The following is a 27,911-nucleotide window of genomic DNA, read 5'->3' on the forward strand; positions in this document are numbered from 1 at the left end:
ATGGATTGGAACGCGACTTGTGTGTGCACGTTTTGAAGTTTTAGTTGTGTATTTTTTTCAAATAGAATTTAAAAATAATTAAAACACCGGTATGAGAGGAGCGGACACTCTGATACCGGCTAGATTTTTAACTCTAACTAGTCATTTATCTGCGGTAATTACTTTACTATGGGAGAGCCAGGAGAGCACTCGACACTGTTTGCCGAGCCACTTTCACGACGATCATTTCCAAATATATCACCACCGGTAAGCTACCTTTATTAACAAGTTTTATTCGACAAAATATTTATAAAAATGTTTGTTGTTAGAGGCTACTAAATTGGCTTGAGTTTTTTGTCATCAATTAGCATTTTCATAACACGCACGATTCGCTTCGATAGGCGCAGAAATACGGGTGTGCGACATTTGGGGCACCGGGCCAAGTTTTAAATTAGGACAATGGGATGGTTTTATAGCTGTAGTTGCTAGTAGCATTTTTCATTAAAACGTGTGTTTTTAAAACTCGACGACTTTTCGCGCTCTCTTGAAATTCCAACGCCTGATAAAAGTGCAATAGCAACTTCTGAGTCGCGGTATGGTATATAGGTACTGCTTTTACGCAAATGCTGTTTCAAGACGGTATAGCAAATTCTTGACTTTGTTTTGATAATCAGCTCCTTTTCTTTCATAAAGTTTCTAAAAAACCACAGGGACAAAGACTTAATAGAAGGAAAATTATTATAAAAAAATATTTAAAACCTAACTATCCTCTTTTTGATTAGTCATTTAACTAAGGGAAAACAAACAAGGGACTTTTACACAAAAATTTACATACATACATATGAAACAAATAAAGTACTTAGTTACAGCCTATTTATCGTCCCACTGCTGGGCACAGGCCTCTTCTCACACGGAGAAGGATTGAGCATTAATCACCACGCTTGCTCAATGCGGGTTGGTGATTTCAGACTATATAGTCCAGGTTTCCTCAAGATGTTTTCCTTCACCTTTTTATCAGCCATTGGTGTCTAAGATATACTTAGAAAGTACATACAAACTTAGAAAAGTTGCATTGGTACTTGCCTGACCTGGATTCGAACCCGCGCCCTCATACTCGAGAGGTTGGTTCTTTGCCCACTAGGCCACCACGACTTTTTTTTAATAAAGTACTGCTTAAAATTATTTATCAATTGTATAATAATTAATTAATTGTTATTATTTTATTTATGTACTGAGCTTTTAAATAAAAAATGTCATATTAAGATTGTTTAAAAAATGTCATATTAAGTACCTACTCAATGGTCACTTGGCAGTAGTAGCTAGGTACACTAGAACTATTGAATGACCGTTTTACACTATTTAAACAAAGAATACCTAGGCATTATCTTGTTCCCTATAGATAGCTATTGTAGTAACAGTCTAAGCAATATGTTTAGAAAACAATTAGTTAATGGTCTCTTAAGTGGTCTGCAGTAATTATATTAATAGGAAGCTTGGACAGACAAATGTAAACTTCTTAAGTTTATGGTTACCTGGTATCTGTACGAGGTAAACAGAGAAACGATATTGTTTACAATTTGTATTCTGAAGCCCTTTTGAAGTTGTAAACAGTGTGCTGAAACTCTATACTTGAGTCATAAATTCCAAAATAGTGACAAACACAAGGCACTTCAATAACTTAAGCATGCTAATAAAGAAAAGTGTAGTAAATATAATATCTTTACTAAAAATTCTGGCCTAAACAGGAATTAAACTTATCATCTTTCCATTTATGCACCATAAAAAATTAATTTGGTTTCTTGAAAAAATATTTTCTTATAGTACCTAGGTACCCTTTTCATATTTCAATAGACTTTCATAGAATTCTGTGCAATAATTGCATAATTGAGTCATACTTCTCCCACAAATGAAAAACATATTGGATGAAATGCAACACCAGGTGGGAAACGCGCCACTGCGAGTCAGTTAAACCAGATTGAACCGGTTCAATGGGGTATGTGTATTGACACAAGCTCTGTGTTTGGGATTAGTAAGCCATTGTAGAGTATGTGTGCGGTGGACTGAGCGCGATTGTCGTCGCGGCGGCTTAGGGCTGCCTGGATCTGGCATGAAATGGCTTAACAGTGTTGTTCTGTGGGATTGCCCGAAAGAGTTGCGTGGCCATGGTAAAGAAGGGCTTTAGAAGGAACATGGTGGGTTTCAGTCAGTAACAAAAATGGTCTGGGTAAGATCGGAGATTCGCAAGAGGAAAAATCGGGATGATTGTGGCGATAATCCGGGTTCATAAACCTACACGGTCTCTAATTCAACACTATCATCTATTTCATTTCTATTTCACCGTCATCAACACCCTCGCTCAGTCAAAAGACATCCAGTGCTGAACAAACGTATGCTGCGTCTTTGGGCCGTGGTCGCCACTCGAAAACTTTTCTGCCCCATCGGCCATTTGTTCTGCGAGCCTTGCCCAATGCCACTTCAGCTTTGGAATTCTTTGAGCTATGTCGGTGATCCAAAGTCCAAAGTCACGGACTGCTTGTCTGGCTTCTGCGGTTCTTCTCGCAGAGAAACTCCTAGCACAAGCCCTTTTTCAAACCTTCAAAGTGTAAGCCAAATGTGTATGCATGAGAGAGCATAAGTCCTAAAAATCGAGCCCAATTCCCTTTCAGGCCTTAGAACCTTGAACATCTGAATATCTTGCACGTTTCAGTAACTTCGCAAATATTTGAACAGTTAATTCCAGGCATAAAACCTTTATGGTCTGCATTGTGTCTCATTTATCTAATGCATTATTGTTGTTTGTATTTTCATTCAATTTTATCTGTATTTGCACTAGCTACCAGTATGTTTACTTTAGTAGTCGTTTTATTAGTTTAATGCTATTAGAAGTTACGTCTAGGAGTTCTTATCTCGTGTCTAGAAGTGCATGGCATGAAGGTAATTTCCGTTAGTCATTTTTCAAGGTTGAATTTGGGCCGTGACATTTGCACGTGCAGGGGCTATCTGGCTTCTTGCCACACCAGAAAATTATCCCCATTGAGTCCCACATGGATGTACAAACTTATTTTCTTCGTGTCATCCCTGACTGCCTTGACCTATCCTAAGATCCGATTATAACCGGTTCAAATTGCCAGCAGCTATCGAAAGTTTACAAAACACGAGGTGTAGTGACTGTGAGCTGGACACTACGGTTGTAGTGCGCCTGCGAAGCTCCGCAGCGGTCAGGCGACTCCAACAATTCCGTGCACGTGAAACAGTGTTCGTGAAAGAAGTTTGTTTTTTAAATCAAGTTGAGCCATATCAAGTAGTTTTTTATACATTCTGGTTTATTATCGGCCAGATTTCAATTTTTAAGTGACACCCAGTTAAATATATGGGGTCAACGGCCTCTAGCGAGGTAAGTTTTTTTTATTTTCGTATTTTCTTTTAACGACTGTTGGGATAAGGTTTTGCTGTCGCAAGTGTGGTAATCTGATAGTTGCTACGTCGTTAAACTGACGTTCCTGGAAGCAGGGAAATGGACTACGTGACTGTTTTTCTTCAATTGGTCGTGATTTGCAAGGTTTTTAATGGATTTCATCATTCATCTACGGCAGAAAAAAATCTGACCCAGATATTAGCAACGTTTTTTCTTTTTTCGTGTCAGCTAATTTCATAATGAAGTGGCATCTCGAATATCCAGCTGGAAAAACTTATTTATCGTTTTCCTTTTATACCACAGCTGTAATTTTTTACTAGTTTTATTTTCCATAAAAAATGCCCAAACTAATCCAATTTCGCTGTCAGCTTGCTTGTTGGAGCATACACGACTGTGTTATTATTAAAAAATAATTTAATCTTTAAAAGAAAATATGCTCTGGTCCACGGAGGACAAAACTTCAACCGTAGCTGTGGTCATAACTAATTTTATGCTGTTCTCTGTTGGAGTCATTCATCTCCTAAATAGGTAAGTGAGGATCGCCAAAATTGCAGATATTTGTCTTGCAAGAAAAGACGAGGTTCGAAATGTGATAATTTTTATTGCATCACCTAGGACTTTTACGAAACAAAGTTTTAAGAAAATTAGTTTCTAAGACCAACTTCGCATAAAATATCAAGTCCATAAGATTAAGGTAAGATCCTAAGATTTCCCCCAAAATGTGCTCCTGAAAAAATCCCATATTTCGTCGTCTCCACCGAAAGGTCACGATGGTATTTCTCGTTTGAATTGCCATGACGGCAAGAGTTCTATATTTTTCACCTTCATAGTCTCATAAACGACTTGAACTAGCGTCACGTTAAAACCGACTTTATCACCGTGAAACAGAGGTCTAGATATGCTGAACGAGGAGACGAAATTGTGTTTACTCTAGGCCCGGCCAGGCCTAAGAGAAGCTCAGGGAATGTACTAAATTCATAGTACACAGAGCAAGGAATGGGGAGATTTAGCCTGCATAGTTTGAAATGCTTGTGCACCATATGTCCTGCACAGCCCACTGATTTCCTTAGAGAGAACAGCTGCCGTGGCCGACAATCCACTCGACACCATTATTATTATTGGAGTCTTAAGAATCCTCTCATTCCGCCCAGAGCGAGATGAGTCATTTGAAGATTTAAAAGTCTAATTGTTGAAGAAAACTGATGCTCATGACTAACTGACTGGTGTTAGTCATGAGTATGAGTATCAGGCTTCAAAACTCCCACAAAGCTGTTATTTGTAACCAACCTCGTATAATAAAGTAATGAATTGATACTGTAAGACAAAGGGACCATTTCTACTTCCCATGAGTCACCTGTCTTTGTTTTCTGATGTGCAAGTCCATTGTTCCATACATTAGCATCTGGACTTGGACAAGGTTTGATAGAAGCATATACATAGAAAGCTTCAAGTCTTATGTCGTTGAAGTCATGTATTAATTTGTCCCATATACCTTCTCTGATTTTACCCACATTGTGATAGATAGACTAATCGTTTATTTGAAGGGTAGCTGTTTCCTGCGGTTTCACCCGCGTCTCGCAGGAAATACTGCCCGCACCGGGATAAAATTTTGCTCGTGTTACTCAGATATAGTCTTGCTTCCCAAAAGTAAAGTAATTTTTCTAATCAGTTCAGTAGTTTCGGGGCCTCTTGGGTAATGGCAAAAAATGTTTCCTCTTTGGGATGTTAATAGGTACAGTTTAAATATGAATGAGTATTTCTCATTTAAATGTTAGCTAAAACACAATACATAGTTTGTTAAGCAAATATGTACATCTAACTGGACAGTTAAGTGTCCTACATGGAGCAGTACCATTGGTGGGGATTCTTACTGCGTTCATATCACGTAGAGCATGTATCGTCACAAAAGCGGTCATAAAATTAGTGGAACACTGATGGTTCCCGTACTGTAACTGCCAAGCTGTCGAGTAACTTGTTCGCAAGTTATGCGGAGTTACACGCCTCGGAACAGTTAGTTGAGTTCAAGGTCAGTTCCTCCGATCGCACGCGGTATCCGACTTTACCTCATTCACGATTTGTCTCGCCTAAACTTTAGTAGTGTTGCATAATAATATTAAATAATAATTTTCTAATAATCATGATTCGGGAACACGACGAAAAGAAGGTTGGAAACCAAAAAGTTTTTACTTATTTCCGTTTGTGTGCGCAGTTTTTTTTGTGTTGTCTGTGTCGTTCTTTATTTACATAATGTTTTTGAATATGGAATGTTTTATTTTTTATTGAAACGTGTCTCGAGTGTTGCCCGATGTGTTGTGGTGTTTTTATATTTTCGTTGGATTTTCTACAGTCGATTGTTGAGCATGTTTAGTAAGTTGAAATTATAATTATTATTTCATGCTTTGGCTGATATTTTGAAACTTTGAAGCTCACTGAAGAAAATCGGTAAAAAAACAGAAGCCGGTGCTTTTGTCTGGATCCGAAACTAATACCATCTAAAACGAAGAAGAAAACATTTAAAAAAATAGACCCATTTCCATGCACAAAAATGCAGACTAACAAAAATAACTTCGTTTGTTATTTCCTTGATTCAGTGGAATTAAAGGGAAAAGTGTGAAGTATTACGATCATAAACTTCACTAGCCAATGCATTATAGGGTCCTAAGTACCAATAAGCCACAGTCGTTATCCGAACGAGTTTTGAACGGCCAACTGATCTAAATAACTTATCACCGGCCTTGATAACATGGGTAAACGTTAGAGTAACTAAGTATACTTTATTTAGATGATTTATGACTCTGTTTAAGTCTTACCGGCTATAAATCCTGTATGTTTTATGTGTTTGAAATAAATAAACAAGTAGGTAAATGCTATGCACCGTTGAGGAGTTCCCTCGATTCTGCGAGGTCTCCATCATCAGGTGGGCTCTAAATGTCCCATTGTTTTGTAGTGTCGTCAGTTGTTCCAATGTATGTGTAGTTTTTTCGATTCTACAATTTTGGGTTGTTCTTGATTTTTTGGCATCCCATTATCAGACCCTGACCTGATCACCACTTGACTACATGAGGAGTTTATTCCTTATTTTCTTAATAGATTCAGGCATCTTAGAGTAATATCTCTTCCTCTCCTACTTTTTTTTGGAAGTCGTGTTGTGTAAAACGGTGTTACTTTGCTGAACTTTTTTCCAGGACAGTGCATTCTGATATTCGCCATATTCAAATACTTAACTATAGTAGTCACCGTACCTAAGATAAATTGTTACTTAACTATTCAATCATGTTTCAATCAAACTTAGGTAATTATTATCACCTTTATTAATGCCCCGTACCTATTATAATTGTACCATTACTTAATAGTTTCCACGTAACGTAATGTATGCGTAACAGCTGCGCTCGCGCATGTATGAAATAACTCGTGAACGCGGAAAAGCAAAGAGGTGCGATGTTCAATATTATGATTGCGTGTCCACGAGATATGTTAAATATCCAAATAGAACCTTTGGTCTTGATATAGAATAGGTAATTGGGAAGGTAGGTAATCGCGTTTTGATTCTGATACCAGTGGTTCATGTGGTTCAACTGCCAAATCGCAAACGTAGTAGGTAATAAATTTGACAGGCCAGACGAAATCACTCCATTTTAATTTACTTACCAGTGATTACTGATTAGTTACAGCTGTTATGGGCAGTCTTATCGCATGAAAAATCTTAGCACAAAAATATTTAGTGTTTCACAACACGATTTTTCATATTGTAGGTCTGTCCTTAGTGTTCTCTGGTTTAATTCAAGACATCGGTTCTGAAAGTGAGTATAAAGTTCTACATATAACCTGGGTCAATATTCGAACCATTTTAATATCTTGAAACTATTGAAAGGTTTATTCCTATTTCACATAAAATTAAACCCAATCACGCAACATCACAATAAAGGCCTGTTTGTTCCAACTTCCCCTAATATGAATGAAGGTTTTATTAATTTGCATAAGAACCATTGTACACCTCACCTTATCATGTTGTCATGTGCCCGTAACCTTTGTTCGGTGGCAGTAAACATCGCGTTTTGTTCAGCCACACGTGTAACGTCCGCATCGCAAGACCCCTTTGTGTTTGGTCACGTGTGAAACTGCGTTTGTTGACCGTATTTCATTATAAACAGTGGATCGTATTGCGGATCAGTGATACTCACCAGAGTTAACCAGTTTTAGAGAGTTCTTTATAGAAGTATGTGTAGTTTGTCGAATGGAAGAGCAAGTAAAATTGCGGCAGAAAATATTCATAATTTTATAAGTTTATTTATTTAATGTGCATGTAGTTACGCGGGTTACTGGTCTGAGGACTACAGATAGATTACAGTTGTCTCTGTAAAACACTGGTACTCAGCTGCATTCCGTTAAGCCTGGAAATTGACCTCAATTAAGTTTGGGAAAGATGATCAGCATCTGCCATCATTATCTCAGTTTATAAAATGCATAAAAATGTTAGTCAATAAAGTATTATGTCAACAAACTCATAAAAGTAACTGTAGGTATATGTTTGAGAAAAGGTGCAGCAAGAGTTTTTAAAATTCACCTGTCATGACCTCCGTAACTGAAGGACTAACTACGTAACCACAAACTGTGTCGAAGGAAGGACCAGCGCCCCTCAATACTTCGATGATTAAGACCAACTCATCAAAAGATCACGTGATGTTGCAGTAATGCGAGTTTCCTTTATTTGTTAAAGAATCAATGATGTCCGTTATTTGTCAGGGAATGTTGGCAATGCTGGGTATCGCGTGAGTTGGCTGTATCGAGTTCATGTTATGTCTGCCGACTTGTATCGAGTACGCGTGTGGAAATCGATTCATTTAAAACAAACAACAGTTGAAGATCAAATGGAATTGACTGTTTTTAGTTTTAAAATAAATATTATATCATCTCTTGACCAATATTTTTATTGATTCAGATGGTTTAATTCTATAAAACTAATACATTTTCTAGACGTTAATCAAAACTTTGGCTCTATAATCAGCTATTTGACGCCTTCTGCATGAAGTCAGATTTCGCAAAATTCGAAGCAGCAATTTCTTTGACGATAGCTGCAATGATGATAAATGAAATGGGGAAGAATATTGAAATAAAATAAAAATGTTAGTCACGCAACTACAGTCATCGACAATATCATGATATCGACAAAGTGAACCAAAGTTCAACAGCAGGATCATAAGTCGATTTCCTCTGCGGATTTTTGCATATATTTTTCTCACAATCAACAAGCTAGGAGACAATAAAACTGAATTATACTTTGTTAGCTTATACGATTCATTGTGATTGCATGAATGATATTGTGTGTACTAAGTTCTTTGTGTAATTAGTTAAACATTTACAATTGTGTTTTGCATCTGTTGTCTTAGCAATAAATAGTATTCTATAAAGACATAATTATAATCATAAAATATTGATTAAATGTGTGTGTCTGTATGAAAGGTTTTATTCTGTTGTATGTTGTGATTAATTTTGAAAATCATTTATTTTTGTAGTCATTTCATGCTTGGTAATGGAAACTGCTACTGCCTTCTACCACAGATTATATAATAGTTACTACGTAACTTCTACTGCCTCTTTAGTACCTCTAACAAACGAAAAAATATTTATCGTTCCCATTCATTTTCGTCCTTGCACTAAAACGTTCCTATTATCTCAAGTTACGTGTTTAATGTGAACAAGTTCCATTTAAAATACAAATATTACTCGCCTATTGAAAAAGCTACTTTGGCGATGCCTAAAATATAATTTGTATTTCGGTTCTAGGGGTAGTATTACACCTATCAAAGATCTTAGTCCAATGAGTCCATATGATCAATTGTCGACATCGAAGTGTACTGAAAACACCGACATTTGATAACTACTATAAATATCATTTTCAGAAATCTGTACTAATATTATAAAGAGGTAAAAAAGTTTTCTTTGGAACCGCTGCACGCTGGTCGGATCTCCAAATTTCTTTCACTGATAGATAGCTTCACTGTTCGTTAGTGCCATAGGCCGTCAAAGGCTATATTTTATCCCGGTAAAGGCAGTAGGTTCCACGGGCCGCGGGTGAAGCCGCGGGAAGACGGCTAGTAGAAAGTTACCTAAATAAAAATTGGACTAAAATATTTGATAAGTGTTATTCCCTAAGGCATGCGCATGATTGCAGGTTGGTAGCAGGCTTCGCGTCGGCTCTAGCGCTAATCCTGCTCGAGTACTTCACTTTCCTGTCCGGACTAACAATGTTCTCACCTTCCGTGTCTCTCATATGTATCCTTTGATATGTTTCTTTTGCTTTTGTTTGTTGGCTTTTTGTGTATATTGTGTATGTCATGTATTATGTGGAAGATGATTTGAATTTGTAGGACAAGATCGGAGGATCAACCTTATCGTTACTAATATTCTTAACGCGACAGTAACTCTATGTGTCTGATTTAAATGAAATTGGGCATACATGTGGTCTAGAAAAAGGACATAGGCTTCTTTTTATCCTGGGGTCGGAAGAAGTTCCTTCAGAACGGGTGGAACCGCGGGGAACAACGCAAAATTGGTAACACGAACATTGGTTTAGCATCTTTTCAATTACCTCTATGAATGTCAGGTTATATCTGTTCTACTCGTTAATACAAGTACGACCTGAAAGGTATATCAAGATGGTAATTAAGCTAGATTTAAGAACAGGTTTATGAAACTAAATTCAAATATACACAACTACAATATTATCATGCAAATGTAGACTAATGGTGCCTAACAATATTTTCAGTAGAAACCTTAGTGTGTAGTAGGAATTAACTTGCCTATAGCTATCTGAGTACTAAGATACGACCGGTTATATTAGTCCTACCAAGCCATAGGACACTTTCTCAACTTTTACTTCACGGCACGAACTTATCGTACTAGTATCATTTCTCGAATGTTCTATAGGCTCAAGTCTAAACAAAATACCTTGAAGTTAGATTACTCAGGATCGTAATTATTGCCATAATTATTCTAGTACGTGAAATGAAGTCTCTAACGCTAGTATTTGAAAATCAGTTTTGATAGCTATGCTACTGTTTGTATAGAATCATGAAAATACAGTGTATTTTTTAAAATTATTGCTGTTTAGCTTTCATACTTTAATAGTGGTTCACATTTTATAAAGTAGGTACATTTATAGAACACACTTTGTCAAACTATGTAAATATCTGCAACCTTATCAAAGAGGTTATTACTTATTAATTAATGAATAATTAATTACATAGTTTAATTTTATAAATCAGCCATTCTTATTCAAAAGTGGGCCGTAAGGTTATCGGAAAGATAACATTTGCCATAAATGCTCTATTACCCATACCAGAGAAAAAGACAATTTACACAAAAAATAACCGTTTTGTTTTTATCTTTGTATGTAATGTGGATAATGAAGGTAAAGGCTGGCTTCACTCAAAATTCTGCTTTTAAAACTGAAATAAATATCAAATGCTGTAAGTTGTTAAGTTGCTTATGCTGTAACTTAAGTTGAAGTCAAGTCCTTGAAGGATAAGTACTTCCACACATATAGCTTCAGTTCAAAAGCGAACAATTTTGAAAAAATATTAATAAGGGCAACTAGGACAACGTTGCCAATTTTTCGCACTCCAGTTTGAACCAGTTCAATCAAAAGCTGACCGTGATTAGACATCCGAGTTCGAGTGCAATAAAACCGAAGATCCTTTACATCCTGATAATGCTAAATCGGAGTCACGAGGGTACAAAAATAGCACTGTTAGGGCTCTACCACATTGAGAGGAGTGAAAGAAAATCCCCTAAATTAAATTAAATAAGTATCTAGAGTATCTTTGTGGGTCTTAATTAATATATAATTTATGTATTTACCTTTTTCATAAGAAATTAATAAAATTATAATAAGGGATCATAAGGAGTTAAGGCTATCATTTGTATCGTTGATATTTTATTGTTATTTTTATTTTCATCAAACTTATTAAATGCTTGAGTTAGTTAAGGTATGTAGGGTGAGTGCTAGCTAGCATGTGGTGTATAATTAATTTTTACTGTAATTTTGTGTCAATATTGCATATTGTCCTCTATTGTGGAATACAAATTACATTGTATACAAATGTACATATCAAACATTGTTTAAGGTTCTTCTAACCTACAGACAGAAATGTGTTGCTGGGGAGTTTGTTGCGCCACTTCTTCTTCCCAGCAAAAACACATAGGAAGTGGTGAAGGGTGGGCGTTTTGGGGGCTGTCTATTGTTAATTCCTGACGTTCAAAAAGTGCTGTCTTGCAGCCAAGTTTGAATAAACGATTTTTGATTTTTGATTTTTTTGATTTGATTTTCAAGACCAAAATGACTCGGACATCGGTTTCCGGGCTAGATAAAAATTATAGAAAAGGAAGAATATATGGTTCTTTTAGAGTAGTTTATTTTTTAGAATGTAGTACAACACCATTAACGGTTTCCGAAACAATGTGTGTCACTAGTAGATCGATTTAAACAATGGTTTCTTCATAACATTTGTACAAATGCATGAAAGTTAGTGTTCACGCATCCACCAAATGCTGTGCGGAAAATTGTATGTGGGTTTCCCCTTTCATTTTGCATTAGGATTTACGAAAACCCTTTTCATGGATATCCAATACACTCATGGAATATTGAAGACAAATAAGCTAAAATTGACCTCACCATGTCCTGCAACATCGATTCACTTATCCCCAAAAGGCACTGGGACCAGGTTTCCCTAACCACCCACCACAGATGCATTTACCAAATGTTTACCTCAACAGTGTACAAACCGCTTTAACAATAAAATTGCCGTTCACAATAGCTCCTTGACTATGTATATCAGCGACCGCCGGCCACGGCTCTGCCTCAATTGCCTTAACGTACTTCGTCATAGACGGTTGGCTTTGTGACTGGTACTGGCCAATATTCGTCCTCTGCAGTGTACTCCCGTCTATCTTTGATGTGACCACAGCCTTTCTAAATATGTGTTCTATCAAGTGGTGAAAGTTTCTTCTTAGTTTTAGTGTTTTAGGCTTAAGTTTTGCTGCAAAATGAAGCTGAAGGATTTTATTAATTTGTTTGTAAGTTGCCTTGGATTTGTTGTTAGTTATAGCTTTCACTTTGAGTTTCGATATTAGAGTTTCAGCAATATGTTTTGGCAATATTTTTAATTCATCATCTTCATGTAGTTTTTGTTTATATTGTCGCTCGAGCTTGTTGTTGTTTTTCTGTATTCTTTGTTAGAGTTCAACAACCCGATAACCTGGTATAATATGCACTTGCGTACACGCAGTCATTCAAACACCTGAGGGCTCTTTTCAGAAGTTTTATAAAACACAACAAGGGTCTAAATTCTTAATTTTTGATTTAGATACAGGATATTGCCCAAAACAATTCGGGATTTTTGATACATATTCGGTTTTATTATTTTTTAACGTGATTTTGATAATTTAATAAAGCTTATTTTGTCTAGATAACCACCGAGCACCAGCATCTAACCACATCGCACGACTACAAGGGGGGATGGTCCCTCTACTTGGTACTAGCCGGGATAGTAACGACTCTGGGCTCCTCGCTACCTGTTGGATATAATATAGGAGTTGTTAATACGCCTGCCGAGGTAAGTAATGTAATTAACTAGTAATAATAATAGTCGGTTGTCGGCCAAGGTTCTCATATTATAAGGAGATCAGTCAACTGCGCAGGACATATTGTAGTGCAAAAACATTTGCGCAGACACAGGTGCGCTCACTATTATATATTTCCTCACTCTCATAGCCCGATGGGACAAAATTATATTATAACTAGTCTTCGCCTGTGGTTTGATCTGCTTCTTGGGAGAACTACTTTCAGCTAGCTTAAACTACTTTCCCTCACTTAAATATCTTAACCCATTAGAAGTCACTGTACTCGATTGAGTACAGTCATATTCCTAAGTGTAAATAACAGATCTCGTAAAGTTAATGTAGTTAACCTTGTTATTTTACTTGATTATAACACCTTTTTACTATATGAAAAATATTATGTGCGTAGCGTGATTTTTTTTCACAAAAAAATCCAGTTGAAGTTGTGCTTCCGAAATGTTGTTGAGGTATGTTGTAATTTTTAGTTTTTTTTTTATTATTGCTACTTTTTAGTTGTTTTTTTCGTAAGATTATTTCAAAATACATATAAAAGAAATATATAAATAACAATATAATAAGTAATTCGTACCTCAAATGAAACTAGGTTCATATAAAAACGACTGTACTCGATTGAGTACAATGACAACATAGGTAAGTAAAATAACTATTATTTTTTCAAATTCCTTACTGTGTAGAAGCAACATTTTTCTGAATAAAAAGCTACTAAGGGGTTCGAAGAAGTTATTGAAGCCGTTTTATATTGTACACGTGTGCATTGCCTGATGAAGAGGAGAGTTCTAATAAGGATACAGCAGCATATCGACAACCGTGAGACGTAGCTGGTACTATTGATATCATCTGGGTACCATGGCAATCAACTATGACACTATTGAACCACAGAGGACAATCAAAAGATGGTGTAATAGTGTGGTGTGAATAAAGAAGGAGAAGGTAGCCATAGCGATATCGGGCTATTCCAAACAAACAATAACAATATGGGACGTGTGGATGAACTCTACCAGTCTGTTTCACTGGACAGAATTGCTGTACTGTACATGGCATTTGCTAATGCGTGGCCTTTTTATGCAAGGAGTAATAGTAGTTCTATGGAGTTTCGCAGTCATATCGCACGATATCATTTTCGCCAAGGTGAACCAATAATAGTCGCCGGTAAACTATGAGCTTCGAGAGGAAGCTCAAAGTCTCAGTCTCAAAAAAAAATGAGCAACGAGAGGCTATGCCAGGAGTTTCTCTGCGAGATTGAAATGAGGAGATCCGCAGAAGAACCAAAGTCCGACTTGGCCCGAAGAATTGCAAAGCTGAAGTGGTAATGGGCAAGGCACGTAGCTTGCAGAACAGATGGCCGATGGGGCTGTTCTTTAGTGGTAACCACAACCTGGAAGGCGCAGCATGAGCAGGCCCTCGACTAAAAGGTCGAAAGATCTGGCCAGGGTCATCGGGAAGCACTGGATGCGGGTTGCTGAAGATCGAGCAATGTGGTAAACGTGAGGGGAGGCCTTTGTCCAGCTGTGGGCCTCTTTCGGCTTATACAACGAACGAATAAAATCGCGCCATGCTGCATCAATAGTCGATGGCCTTCATCAAGTTGGAGTTGAACACTATCCCGTCAAAATAGAAAAACAGCTACGACGTGTAACTTGTCATTCGAGAGTTCTTTGGCAGTGTATGACGTATCTAAAAACACTTTGTGTCGAAAAATTATTATTCTAACATCTTGATACACAGGAGGTCATTGTACTCAGTTGAGTACACCCCTGTAATTTCATGAAAACTATAAATTTTCAAATTTTTCTTGTATTTTGTGTTTTTCTGTTCCCAATTCTATATGAAAATAAAGAAAATTCCAAAATAATATAAGTACTTTTTGGTTGACCTCTAATGGGTTAATACATTTATCCAGATTAGTCGGTTTAAACAAACAAACTAAATGTATTAATTCATAGACATCAGTAATCTTTGCTTAAACACGTGACAAATACAAATCTTATAGCGATTTCTCAATCACGTGTAGGAAAGCAATCAAGATGGGAGCTGATTGCTTTCGCTATATTTGCTTTCTATGTGAGATGGTAGCCTTATAAGTGGCAAATTATAAATTGAGAGTTTCTTGATTAAATTCCAGCTGTTTACCGTGGCATTAACTACGTCTGTAGGGTAGTATTTACTTTAAAAAGATACAGAGTAACTTAAATATAGACACCTCCAGAGAAGTTTTTAGACGACAAAGGGAATTTTGCTATCCAAAAATGTTGTCTCTGCCTTTAGTGGTCCCAAGTGTGTTATTTAAACATTTCTTCGCTGCGCCACGTTTACAGTTCAGTGTTCCAAAAGATCGTTTTTTTTCCTCGACGCCTCAATATTATTTACTTTTTAAATGAACTACTTTTTCAACCATATTATTCGAGTATATTTTTTTGTATAGGTATTCTATTTTAAATGCTCTGTTACTTTTTCTACTATGATAGTGTCACAGTCACGATCGAATCGTTAAGTTATTATTAGAGGAAACATAAACCGACTTCCTTAAAAGGAGGTTCTCATTTATATTCGTATTGCACTTTATGGAAAATTGTTTACCACTGCCAAGCGACCTAGGTTAAAGTAACAGTCGGTTTGAAATCAATAAAACAGTAATCGAGAAAAGTTAATTGCCGATACTGATTATCGTATTGGAGTAAAACAATGGATTTTTCCTTGGAATTTAAAAAACGACGTCTACTTTTATTTCGTGATTTATAAGTGCACCAGAGAACATAAAGTAAAGGATATAAGATTTTTTTTTGGTAGCTCGAGGATTCAATCTTCTTTCAATTCCATATCCCATATTGCCATCAGCATCTCATTTCCAAATTTCCTATTTCAGGTAATAAAAAAATTTTGCAACGAGAGTTTCATAAGCCGATACGACGTAGTGCTCGACGAAAAATGGCTGAACGTGCTGTGGTCGTCTGTCGTGTCCATCTTCATAGTCGGCGGCTGTACCGGGTCCATTCTCGGAGCTGTACTCGCCAACAGCTTGGGAAGGTAAGGGTTATAATAATTCTGCCGAAGAACTTAGATATCTATCTTTATATGAGCTAAGGTATTTTTGGCACGAAAAGATCTTGATACTTTTAGTTTTGGCTTCGGTATCTTAATATCATCATCATCTGCCTTTTTGTCCCACTGCAGGGCACAGGTCTCTTCTCATACAGAGAAGGAATGATCGTTAATCACCACGATTGCTAAACCAATTTGCAAACCAAACAAAAATGCTACAGTTTTTTTGGACAAGAGGATTTTTTTTTCACAAATTCCTTAAAGCACTATTCATCATCTGCCTAGCCTTTTCCCAACTATGTTGGGGTCGGCTACCAGTGTCATCAGTGCGGCTAGGCTATAAGTTACACCATTATTGAGTGACAATAATTCATGAGCCTATAATAACCTAACCTTGCCAAATTGGATCAAAAATGACAATCCAATTTAACCAGTTCGAACCGGACCACTCAATACCTCTTACCACTATTGACATAACCAACCCATGTATTATGAAGACATTATAGAAAAAATCCTTGTTTGTGTCATTTTAATGTAGCACAAACAGAGATCGGATAATACCTTAGCTACAATGATGTATCTTTCTCGCGACCCGCGTGAGTTTGCATAACATTCGTTGGCTATTCAACACAAGGCGTTATTTAATCCATGGTGGTTTCATACAATAGGCATACCTTTATAGGGTGTTCTTGTAAACATATTGCGAGTATTCCTGGTGTGGAACACCTGTGGGGTGAATGACCCTTATCGAAAAACTGCCCATCTGAAGATTTTTTTGCAGACATAGAATTTTAATAAAAATTACAACTCTGTTAGCGATAGTTGCAAGATAAATCTAAAGGTTTATTACCTAGTTTTTGGAATCCAAATTAAAAATGAAGGACCTCGAAATACTCAAGCAATATTTTTTAACGTGACAGAGTTATAATGATCTCTAAGCAGTCTTTAAAATTAAGTGGCGTTTTCTAGACATGGGCAAAATGTGTCATTGAAAAGAAAAGATAGATATGCATCTTTCACTCACTCGGATATGAATCACTCTTTCATATCTTTATATCAGTAGCTCAGTATAACTCAGTAGCTCGTTTAAACTCGCAACTCGTGTGCGGCTCACTCATTCATTTAGATCATTCAGATATAGTGATAGGTTGGTTGTTGTTTGCATCTTTCTGATATATTGAGCGGTTGCGATTGAACAACTTTTTTCTAATTAAAAAAAAAACTATTTTTATGACTGTAGGTACAACCTACTTCTTTTATGTTAATTAGTTCAATGAATAGTCAATCGCAATCTAGTATTGAGTATAAGCATTAGTTTAGTAAGTATTAGAAAATAAAAATAGCCTTCTGATTTCCCTTCATACTTTACACAGGCTTAGGACTGTCTACCTACGAAATTATTTACGTGAAAGTTAAATTTTAGTTCAAAATGTGTATTTCGAGTTAAAACATGTTTGTTCGGTAGGCGTATTTAAAAATCAGTGGCTATTTACAATAATTATTTTTGATTATATATATATTTTTTTTAATATCTGTACCTTATTTACGAAAATAAATGATTTATTATTTATTACTCCTCATTCTGAGTTGCAACTTATAAAAAGGAGTTGAGACAGTTTCTTGGTGGTCAATCTCCTTCTTCGCTCATTAAGGGTATATCCGGCTTTAGAAAATATCCGCTCGCACGGCACAGATGTCGCAACCAGACTTAGTCTTTTTATTACATAATTAAATAAAAGTGGATAAATATTTTTCCTGGTGTGCCACCACTTTAGTGGGTCTTCTGTGCGTTTTAAAAGCGGTTCCTGTAGATATTTATCCAGCTCTACAATTCCTGCTGCCATTGGGTTTTCGGGCGTTTGTCTGGCTACCTCCTGGTCAAAATCAAACCAAATCGATGTTTCACTGGTACTTGGAACTTGTTTCACCGGCTCTGATGTTGCCGTTGTTCTTGATAGGACCGAAGAAACACGTCCAATTTTCAATTTCAATTGTTGTATGGCCTTATCACATAATTTTTGGTCACGAAAGCCTTTTTGTTTGAATCGTGGATCCAAAATGGTTGACTCCGTATTCAAAACATTTATTTCAGTGTTATTAAATCGATGGCTGAGCTCCTTGTGTAAATTTTCAATTAGTGCCTTTATTTCAGGAATATCATTAATTCTGTTTTGGAGTAAGTTTTTGATTTGGTGTAGCATGATGCGACATATAGGTATCACTTTAGATAAAGAAACGTTTTTCTCTGCACTTATCTCTACTGTGATGTCGTAAAATAATTTTAAAACCGGCACAGCAGATTCGATTACCACCCAATCATTGTCTGTGAGTAAAAGGTCATTCCTTGTCACTGCTAAAGTCATGACAATGGCCTGTTTTGCTGAACAAAATCTTTGCAGCATGTCATATGTGGAGTTCCACCTGGTGGCAACATCCTGTTTTAATTTGAGAAGAGGCAAATTGAGCTGTTTTTGTATCTCTGTCAGTCTATGATTCGCATGGGAACTTCGCTTGAAGTATTCTACTATACTCTTCACTTTAGATACATAAGGGCCCAATTGTTGTAATGCCGATTGAACACACAGATTTAAGGTGTGGGCAAAGCACGGAATTTGCCGCCAATCACCCTCTCTTATGGCTGCCGTGATGTTGGCCGCGTTGTCGCTGGTTACCGCGATAACTTTGTGATCAATATTCCACTCTCTCATTATGTTTTTTAAAAATTCAGAGAGATTTTGGCTAGTGTGCCTGTCATTATATTCAACACAACCAAGTAAATTTGACTGTAATTTCGTTGTATCTGCCGTGGATTTTAAATAATGGGCCGTGACTGCTATAAAGCTGTCGTTATTGTCAGAGGTCCAGCCGTCAGTTGTGAGGCAAACTGCGTTCGCATTTTCCATTGTGCGCCTAACATTTTCCTCTTGTTTTTTGCATATTTTTGGTATTAAGGATTGGGATAATGTCTTTCTAGTAGGTAGCGTGTAGCCTGGACACAGCATATATATAAATTTTTTGAATTCTTCATCCTCCACTAAACTAAAAGGGTAACAACCCTTCGCAATCACGCGCACAAGCTGTTCGTCGTAAAGTTCCGCACCACGAGGTGTCACGGATTTTATGCTGTGCGCAAAGTCTCTCATGGATGGCTGAGTACGCACTGAGGGAGGTAATCCATGAGCGATGGAAGGTCCAGCCCCAGTGGCACTGGAAGTGACTGAATCAGTCGCTCTTGATGTCGTATTTGTCTCCTGTGGGGCCTCTGAGACAAGTGACGGCTGCGATGGCTGCCTTTCAGGAACTAGGGGCACTGTGGGATGTTTGCTTTTTAAATGTCTGCCCAGGTTACCAACATTTCCACCGGATGTTGTTAAAATGTTCGCACAATACAAGCATTTCGCTTTTTTTGGTTCCACTTCAACGAAATGGTTCCACACGGCACTTCGTTTTCTTGAACCTGATGCCATTTTTAATAGTTCAACTACGTATTACGTAACTCCTAAATACCTAACTAAATAACCTAACCTAACCTAACCTAATTAGCCTAATTGTTTAATATTTACACTATACCTACCTACTAGTCACTAATTTTATAAGTACCTACCAAACTTAAATTAAACCTAACTAAAGAAAAAATAAAACTGGAAGTGAACTGCATTAAATTAGAGACAAGCACGACCCACTGACCAAATACTACCTATTCTAAGCAAATTGTTTAATCTCGTTATCTATTGCACTCAAATTGCACTTCACGTCTTGTTTACTTTGGTAACTAATGTTTCGAAAAGTTTTCAATACATTTGACAAGATTATAATACCGAAATATTCACTAAGGACAAACAATTATAAGCCTTATGCGTGAGCAATAGAGTTAACAACTTATTATTGGGTGTCAACTTATTGTGGTCAAAGTAACGCCATTCGTAATCGTATGGGTGCGAGCGAGACGGCTCGCTTGACGTTCAACCAATGGCGCGCGACGAAGCGATCCGACGCCACAGATTAGTTAGTACCCGACGCGATGACCGACGAGTGAGTGAGGTGTAAAGAAAGATATACTGAACTACTGACACATTCGGATATGTAAAGATATGAAGAGTGAGTGATTCAAATGGAATGATTCATATCATTTGTATCTATCACTCCTGAGTTACCCATCTCTAGCGTTTTCAGTATTCGGCCATAAGCAAGCAAGACCTCCTCATAATTGCCTATTCTAGTATTCCTAGCTACAAAATGTTACAATATATGTACACATTCCATCTCCTCGTGAGAAAAGGACTATGCCCTGCAATGACTCACTAACAAAGGCCGCTGAAAAAACATCTCTTATATAAAATTCTCAACACTTGTATCAGATCTACTACAAACTGGATTATACCGGTTATCACCAATAGTATTTTCATTGAATACTTTCCCTATTGTTTCAGGAAAATGGCGACAGTTCTAACGAGCGTACTGTCGGTCGCCGGCGGCCTGTTGTTTCTGCTGTGCCAAAAAGCTAACTCAGTAGAAATGCTTATTTTAGGAAGATTACTAGTCGGTCTGTCTGGTGGTGAGTGAAAGAAGTTTTTGCTTCTGGAATTAAGTATAGAGGTACGTTTTGAGTGCATGAAGTAGGCCGCTGCTGCACTACTGGTTTGTATGTATGTATTTACATGAAACCGTTTTGGATCAATGCGCCAGCAGCACGTGCAGTCGCCCTTAGATTATCAATTGTTTTCATGCAGTCGCGGCATGTGCGGTCAACTAGCATTCAAAACGTACCTTTAAGCTTCTCTTATTTCTAGAACTGGATCTAGGTATAAGACAGGATCATCTGGCGTCATAACAAATGCGAACACGAGCTTATTCTAATATTTATTTAATTAAAAATTCTCTATGCACAGAATTAAAATAATATTTAATTAATACATAAATTAACAATTAAATATATAAAGACAAAATTACGTAACTTGAAATAGGATAGGTTTTCATTCTAGTGACGCAATTTTTTAAAACCAAAATGTGTTACCGGGGTGCTTCACTCTAATGCCCAATATTCATTTCATTTATATTTACTACAGATAGAATTTTGACATAAATCTCTCAAATAATGTCTTATCTTATCTCTAATAAGCAAAACAACGGATAGTTAATACATTGCATCCCAAAAAAAAAGCATTCATTAATATTATTTTTTTTGTTATTTCCAGGCCTAACCACCAGCATAGTGCCCATGTACCTGACGGAGCTAGCCCCGCCCGCGCTGACGGGAGCCCTGGGGGTCGCGTGCCCCATGGGGGTCAATGTAGGCGTGCTCGTCGGACAGATCATGGGCTTAGATTTTATATTGGGTAAGTTTTACGTTTCTTGTATATATTTGGGGAGATTATGGGGTCATATGTCACATGGGGTCCAACGACTTCAACTTGTAGGATAGTTCATGAGCTTAGATTTTATATTGGGTGAGTTGAACTGGCATTGTTAACCCAGCTACATTACTAGGGAGAACTGATGGGGTCACTTGAGTGTCATAAGTCCAATAGATAGATGCCACATGCAAAGACTCCAAACTCCAATGAATGTAAAGTCGAGTCAAGTAACTCGAATTGTCCTTTAAAAAAGAGATTGCTTAATAAATAAGCCTTAGAACTTCATTGTTATATTTTTTTCTTGTCTCAACACCTGTGTACGTAAACTGTTAAATAAATAAATACCAGCACCAGATGGAGGGTTATACATTCTAAGGTAAATAAGTCCAGGTGAAATTAATTATTTGTTGTATTGTTTCAGGTCGTGCCGAGGACTGGCCGTACCTTCTGTCCGTCTATGCGTTGCTAGTCATTATTTGTTTACCTTTGTTATTTATACTGCCAGAGAGCCCTAAGTACTTATTTGTAGTTAAGAAAAACGAGGAGAGAGCTTTAAAAGGTGAGTTAATATTAATTTATTGTTACTAGCAAAAGTTATTTTATTAGGATTTTTATGGCGTAATTTGTTTTTGATGCCTAATAGAAAAATGCATGAATTTCAAGTATTTTTTATTATTTATTTATACCCACACATTTTGTCCAGCAACGTTTCGATCTTACCAGATGCAGTTTACTACTAGTATTTTATATGGAGTGACTGACAATCTGACCTCAATCCCAGACAATCCTTTGATAAGACTGCTTGTAAGACTTTCTGCCTTCTGACTTCTGACAATTGACATATTTGCAGAACTGAGTCGCCTCCGCGGCCGATCACCAAGTCTACTATCAGACGACCTTGAACTCTTACGCGAAGAGGTCCGATGTGGGGAGGCTGCCACTCTCAATGGAGAACAGGAGTGGTCCATGATCCGAGTCCTCACAGACAAGAGGTTGCGCCTGCCTCTACTCCTGGCTTGCACCATGCAGGCTGGACAGCAGACCAGCGGGATCAATGCCGTGAGTTTCTAGAACATTCCAGTATCATAGGTCTTGGAACTCAGAGAAGGAGTCTACGATAACAGTGATGGCAGACAGAGACTTTGTTGTAAACAGTATAATGTCTGAAGTTAAAGGCAAAAATCTTATATCGGCACGAATTGCATGTAAAGTTATCTCTTCACATAAATATATCTGCAATTTTCCATACCTACCTACATGTTCCAAAATTTGTTGTTGTGACTCTTTGTCTTTGCGGACATTAGTTATCAACCATTCTGTGTCAGTTATGTCTATAATTTTATTAAAATAGGGCCTACATATTAATACAAAATAATTTCGTCGTTCTTCTGTTTTGTAACACCCTCTTAGTATAACATATTTGTCCCCAGGTATTCTACTACTCCCAAACGATCTTCAAGCAGGCCGGCCTCACAGAGAAGAACTCGCAATACGCCACAATAGGCTGCGGGTTCATCAACGTGTGTACCGCGGTGCTCATGCTCAAGTTATTACCGCGGTACGGAAGAAGGCCACTACTATTGGCGTCTATATTCAGCGCTTCAGTTATATTGGCGTCGTTGGCTGCTTGTATGAGGTTTATGGTGAGTAATTTGTAAATTAAGTGTTGACTTTATCGAAACAAAAAGGTCAAAAAAGGTTGCATAAAAAAAGATTGAGAAATATTTGTAAATAGCCACTAAAATGTCACACGTACATGAATTTGGCCGTTTAATAATTCAAGCAAGCCGCATTCAGTAACTAAAACAATATAATTATCTAATCGAATGACTTACGGACGCAATTTTACAAAGGCTGATCGTAATTTTTCATCCAGTCACCGATATATTTTCAAAGGAGAGTGCATAAAAAATATAATGTTGAGATTGCTTGATACTACTGGCTTAAGAACTTTTCTTAAACTGACATGACACAAGAAAATGTACATAAGAAAATAGTAACCGACATTTTAATGAGAAAAGTATCGTCACCCGACTCCTTGCATACCACAGTTATATATTTAGTATTTTAGTAATGTAAACTAAAATGTATTTGTTTGTTTTTTGGCAGGACGTGGTGTCGTGGATGCCGTACGTGTGCATGATAGCGGTGCTGTCGTATGTTCTAGTCTACGGGTTCGGCCTCGGCCCGATACCCTACTTTATTGCCTCGGGTCAGTATATTTGGTTATATTTATTTAGATTTTGTAATTTGTAGTAAAATATTACATTAGGTACTTTGTACGCTGTGGGTGGAGTCGAAGGAAGTGTTCTTATGTTTACTGATTATAACTTCACTATTTTCTATCCTCAGCCCTTTGTGTTCCAAGACCGCTATAACCCAAAGGTCATTTTAATCTGGCTTTTAATTGTTATTAATTCAATATTCTTACTGTCTTTTAATTGGAGTATCAGTCATAAGCATTTTTTGTTTGCTTCAAAACTACAGTACCGATTTGAAAATTATTTCACTGCTGCAAGCACTGCTGAAAAGTTGCACTATCCCCGGGTGACAAAGCATTGACTAGTTCTATTTAATCAGATAAAATAATATGTGCCTACATTTATATTATCTTTCCTCCATTCCTCAGAGCTGTTCGAGGTGGGTCCCCGCCCCGCAGGCATGGCGTGGGGTTCCCTCGCCAACTGGGGGGGTAACTTCCTAGTCGGCATGTCATTCCCCAGCATGAGGGAATCCATCGGTCCCTACTCCTTCTTGGTATTCTCGGCCGTCACTGCTGTGCTGTTTGTCTTCCAGAAGTAAGTATAGTTATAGCTTTTTGTATTAAGAGAGTTTATTTGGAGTTTCTTGCCGGCTCTTCTCCATGAGACTAACTTTTTTGGAACCGTGCAACTAGTGCGACGTTTTATAAGAGCCAGTAAAGGCCCATTTAAATAAAAACCTTTGACTTTATATTGTTTCCAATGTTAAAATCACAGATCAAATGAAAATTGACGAATGCTTTTCGATGTTCCTAACTTCTCATTTTTTATAACAATTTCACACTGCAAATTAGAGTTCTGATATTGTAAATTAACTTATTTACATATTACATCATATATTCATGAAAAAATATAACTAGTAAATCGCACTTAAAATTGCCGCGTTGTATGGGCAACGCAGTTAACCGAAATGAAAGCCATGGTAAATTATATATCAAAATCACGATTATTATGATCCTTGTATTGTTCCACAGGCTATACTTCCCAGAAACCCGCGGTAAGACTCCAACTCAAGTGACACAGTTATGCAGTCGCGGCTTCCGATCCAAGCCTCTCATCTCGCCCGCCATGTCTAGTGTATGACGTCATCACAACACGGGTGTAATATGTGACTGATATGTGTGTAAGTGGACTGTTTTGTATGTTTTTTGAAGGGGGGTAAAGAGTTTTTTGGTGCAGTACTCCACACTTAAAGGTCGAATAGTTTTTAAACAATTAATACTATAGAAATTTTATTGAATCATCTTGTCTCCGGTTACTCAGTAATATCGGGCTAGCTGGAAGAGATTTCTTATGAAATAAGCTGTGCCTTTGTACTATCTGTTCTATTTTTCTTCTTTCTGTATTCTGAGTGTGTACATAAACTGTTAAATAAATAAATAATATCAGGCCCGTAGGTGTGTTTTTGCTAACTCATTTATTAGTAATTGATGTTCAAAATGCTTAGCGGTTGCTTTAGTAATTTTGTAAATTACTGTTACGAGTTTTTACGCATGGCCACATTTACAGGCACTTATTAGTCTACTTACATCATAAAAATGCTGAAATTCCATTGTCACAATAGTCTGAGATTTGCCACATTTTTTTTTGTTAGGTAATCATCAAATAACCCCTCCTAACAGACCTGAGATTTGCCACCTCTTTAAAAAATGAACAAATTCTTTAACCCCACTTCAAAAGTTACTAACGTAATATGAGCTCAAATTGTAAACGTATGACAGATGTATTAGCTAGGATCTTTTACAAATTAAATGCTTTTAAGTATAAATATGTATGTATAATATGGCAGCGTATATACAGAGTGTATCTACAGAAACATATCCATTTCTATTTTTATACTAGTCGAAAATTATCGAATTGGTTTAACGTGGAAAATTTCGTTGGAATCTCTAAAAAAATGTATTTTATTTTTAACTTTAAACACTCATTAATGTCCTCCTGATATTATAAATTTGAAAATGTCTTTGGATGTATGTGTTACTATTTCACGCAAAAGCCAATAAATTGGTTTGATATTAAATCTTGTATATCAGAATAACTTGTTATTACTTTTATCCATGTGTGGGAGGTTGTTACCTCGGGATGTAGGTAGAACCGCGGGTGAAAATCACTATGATACATTTAGCTCAATCAACAAGACGATTCTTTTTATTATTTTTTCTGATGATGAATGTTTTTTTTTTGTGTTTTTCAATTCATGTGGTGCAAGGATAGTCAAATATGCTACTGATATAAGTGTGCTCGGTGCATTTTGTATTAAATAAGTATTTTTTTGTATTGTTATACGATAAGTGCACTTTTTAATATTTGCGCTAGTGCTACAAGACTTTAGGTGACTTCCAACGTTTTGGTTCAAAATGCTGCATTTACTTTTGGCGGTCTACATTCAACAAAACAATATAAATTTGATCAAATACTGTGTAAGTAGCTAGGAAAGCTGTCTGCCGGATAATACAGAAGTTAGATGCATTTTTATGTATCTTACATAGCTAACTGCTTAAAATAGCTTCTTAAATTAAACTTCAATTTTTTTGTATACTTGAATCTTTCTAAAGTAAATGAAGCATTGAACCACTAAGAACAAATTAGCTGTAAGTTTCTAAGGAAATAGTTTGTAACAGATTCTTGCGTATTATCTTACAAGTCTCAGATCCATACTGGTTGTTGCTTGCATGTTTATAATAACTGGAGTTAGGGTACCGGGTAACAACTCTACTTCATCATTATCATCCCAATATTATTTGGGGTCGGCGCAGCATGTCTTATCCTTCCATACTCTTTTATATGCAGTCATCTCAAAAATGACATTCTTTCTAACCATTTTTCACACAATTCACCGATCGTTTCTATGGTCGTCCTCTTCTACTAGGTACTATTGCTGTTTCTAAACTATCGCAAAGTACTGTGATTTTAGGCTTTGTTCAATGAAAAACAAAAAAATAATCCGAATTCAGAATCTATTTTCTTCCGACTTCCCAAAAAGGAGGATGTTATCAATTCGGGTGTTTTGGGGATCATCATCCTCCTGCCCTTATCCCAATTTTATTTGGGGTCGACGCAGCATTTTATATCTTCATAATCTCCGGTACTCTCACTCCAGCTATATCCGTCTTCAAGACGTTTTTAAAGTACAAAATAACTAGTATCAGTACCATAACAGTTTTGTAAGATCGATAACACATTTTGTCCATCCATCTCTGAACTAAAAATAAGTAGGTATTATGAATTTATGCTTCGTGTGCCTAGTTAAGGTCGGTTACAATACAGGTTTAGCTAGTTTTTAAAAGTAGTATTTATTCTTTAAATACAGGCGTGGGGACATAATTATCTGTTAATATGGACAGCTGGTAGATATTTTTGAGTAGCTAATATTACACCTATACCTAATTGTATCTTCTTTGAAAATAAAAATATGTATATGAAAGGTCCACTACTTGACGAAGTCACGTCTGTTTACCAGCTAGTGAGCCATTACAATAATAAAATAAGAGATAAATATTCTAAACAGTTTTTTTTGTATCGAAATTATTGCATTAATGGCAATTAAATTTAATCCCTTGTATGTCACACGGGCACTCAATGGAGATGATATAATTATAATTTCATGAATGTAGCTAGAACTTTACTGTAACAAGTATTTTTATACATAATGTGAGTAGCCTTCGGGTCAAACAACCACATCTGTATTTAAAGTATAAAGCATATTTTTACAATAATTTTCAGTGCGCACAAATTGTATTTATTATATTAAATACGTCCACCACTTCGTGTCTTTAAAGTTTTTTACCGTTTATACTAGAACTTACAAACATCACTTTAGTGCATAATTTATATTAAAAAATAGAGGAATAAGGATTATTTTGTTGTTTAATTATTTTTAATTAATTATAAGTTTGAGGAAATGTAAGCTCTTGTATGCGTAGAACATTATTTTATTGTGCATTTTTACAATAAACATTGAAGTACCATTTATTTGGCTGGTTTTATTTGCTAACATAAAGCTCGTTCTAAAATTGTCTACGGATTTTTGGAAACAAAAGTACTGAAGTGATTAGGTCACACAGACATCTGCCAATCTCGTAACTCAATGATGAAATATGAAAGACAAGCAGGTCTATCTTGCATAAGATTTAAAACATACATTCTGCGTAAGAGGTGTGAAAAGTAAAAGACAACAAATATAAAACAATGATTTTATTGTAGCATCAACAAAAAGGCTATAAA

General features: G+C 36.6%; 2 protein-coding genes across 6 annotated transcripts; one reads left to right on the forward strand and one right to left on the reverse strand.

The window, feature by feature from the left end:
- On the forward strand, window positions 1-27,659 carry LOC110369741 (solute carrier family 2, facilitated glucose transporter member 3). 5 transcript variants are annotated; one of them, XM_049839520.2, is made up of 13 exons: window positions 1-246; window positions 9,567-9,667; window positions 12,232-12,469; window positions 12,862-13,008; window positions 15,897-16,057; window positions 20,503-20,627; window positions 21,268-21,408; window positions 21,848-21,985; window positions 22,277-22,485; window positions 22,857-23,069; window positions 23,536-23,638; window positions 24,056-24,224; window positions 24,662-27,659. In XM_049839520.2, the coding sequence occupies exons 3-13, from the start codon at window positions 12,440-12,442 to the stop codon at window positions 24,768-24,770; spliced, it is 1,545 nt and encodes a 514-aa protein (XP_049695477.2). In that variant the 5' UTR covers window positions 1-246; window positions 9,567-9,667; window positions 12,232-12,439; the 3' UTR covers window positions 24,771-27,659. The 5 variants fall into 5 exon arrangements, with proteins under 5 accessions (XP_049695477.2, XP_049695476.2, XP_049695480.2 ...); XM_049839519.2 differs by lacking the exons at window positions 9,567-9,667; window positions 12,232-12,469; XM_049839523.2 differs by lacking the exons at window positions 1-246; window positions 9,567-9,667; window positions 12,232-12,469 and adding an exon at window positions 3,335-3,373.
- LOC135117289 (E3 SUMO-protein ligase ZBED1-like) lies at window positions 17,045-20,229 on the reverse strand. The gene has a single exon (XM_064036201.1). The coding sequence runs from the start codon at window positions 19,537-19,539 to the stop codon at window positions 17,650-17,652; it is 1,890 nt and encodes a 629-aa protein (XP_063892271.1). The 5' UTR covers window positions 19,540-20,229; the 3' UTR covers window positions 17,045-17,649.
- Window positions 27,660-27,911: the final 252 nt, after the last annotated feature.

Source organism: Helicoverpa armigera, chromosome 9, assembly GCF_030705265.1.
Source record: "Helicoverpa armigera isolate CAAS_96S chromosome 9, ASM3070526v1, whole genome shotgun sequence".
Classification (NCBI taxonomy): domain Eukaryota; kingdom Metazoa; phylum Arthropoda; class Insecta; order Lepidoptera; family Noctuidae; genus Helicoverpa; species Helicoverpa armigera.

Bases quoted from the DNA above. Each gene is read 5' to 3' on its own strand.
- LOC110369741 (XM_049839519.2), top strand. From the start codon at position 169: ATGGGAGAGCCAGGAGAGCACTCGACACTGTTTGCCGAGCCACTTTCA. The intron at 21,409-21,847 runs GTAAGTTTTACG...GTATTGTTTCAG, and splicing joins GGGCTTAGATTTTATATTGG to GTCGTGCCGAGGACTGGCCG. The intron at 21,986-22,276 runs GTGAGTTAATAT...ACATATTTGCAG, and splicing joins CGAGGAGAGAGCTTTAAAAG to AACTGAGTCGCCTCCGCGGC.
- LOC135117289 (XM_064036201.1), bottom strand. From the start codon at position 19,539: ATGGCATCAGGTTCAAGAAAACGAAGTGCCGTGTGGAACCATTTCGTT.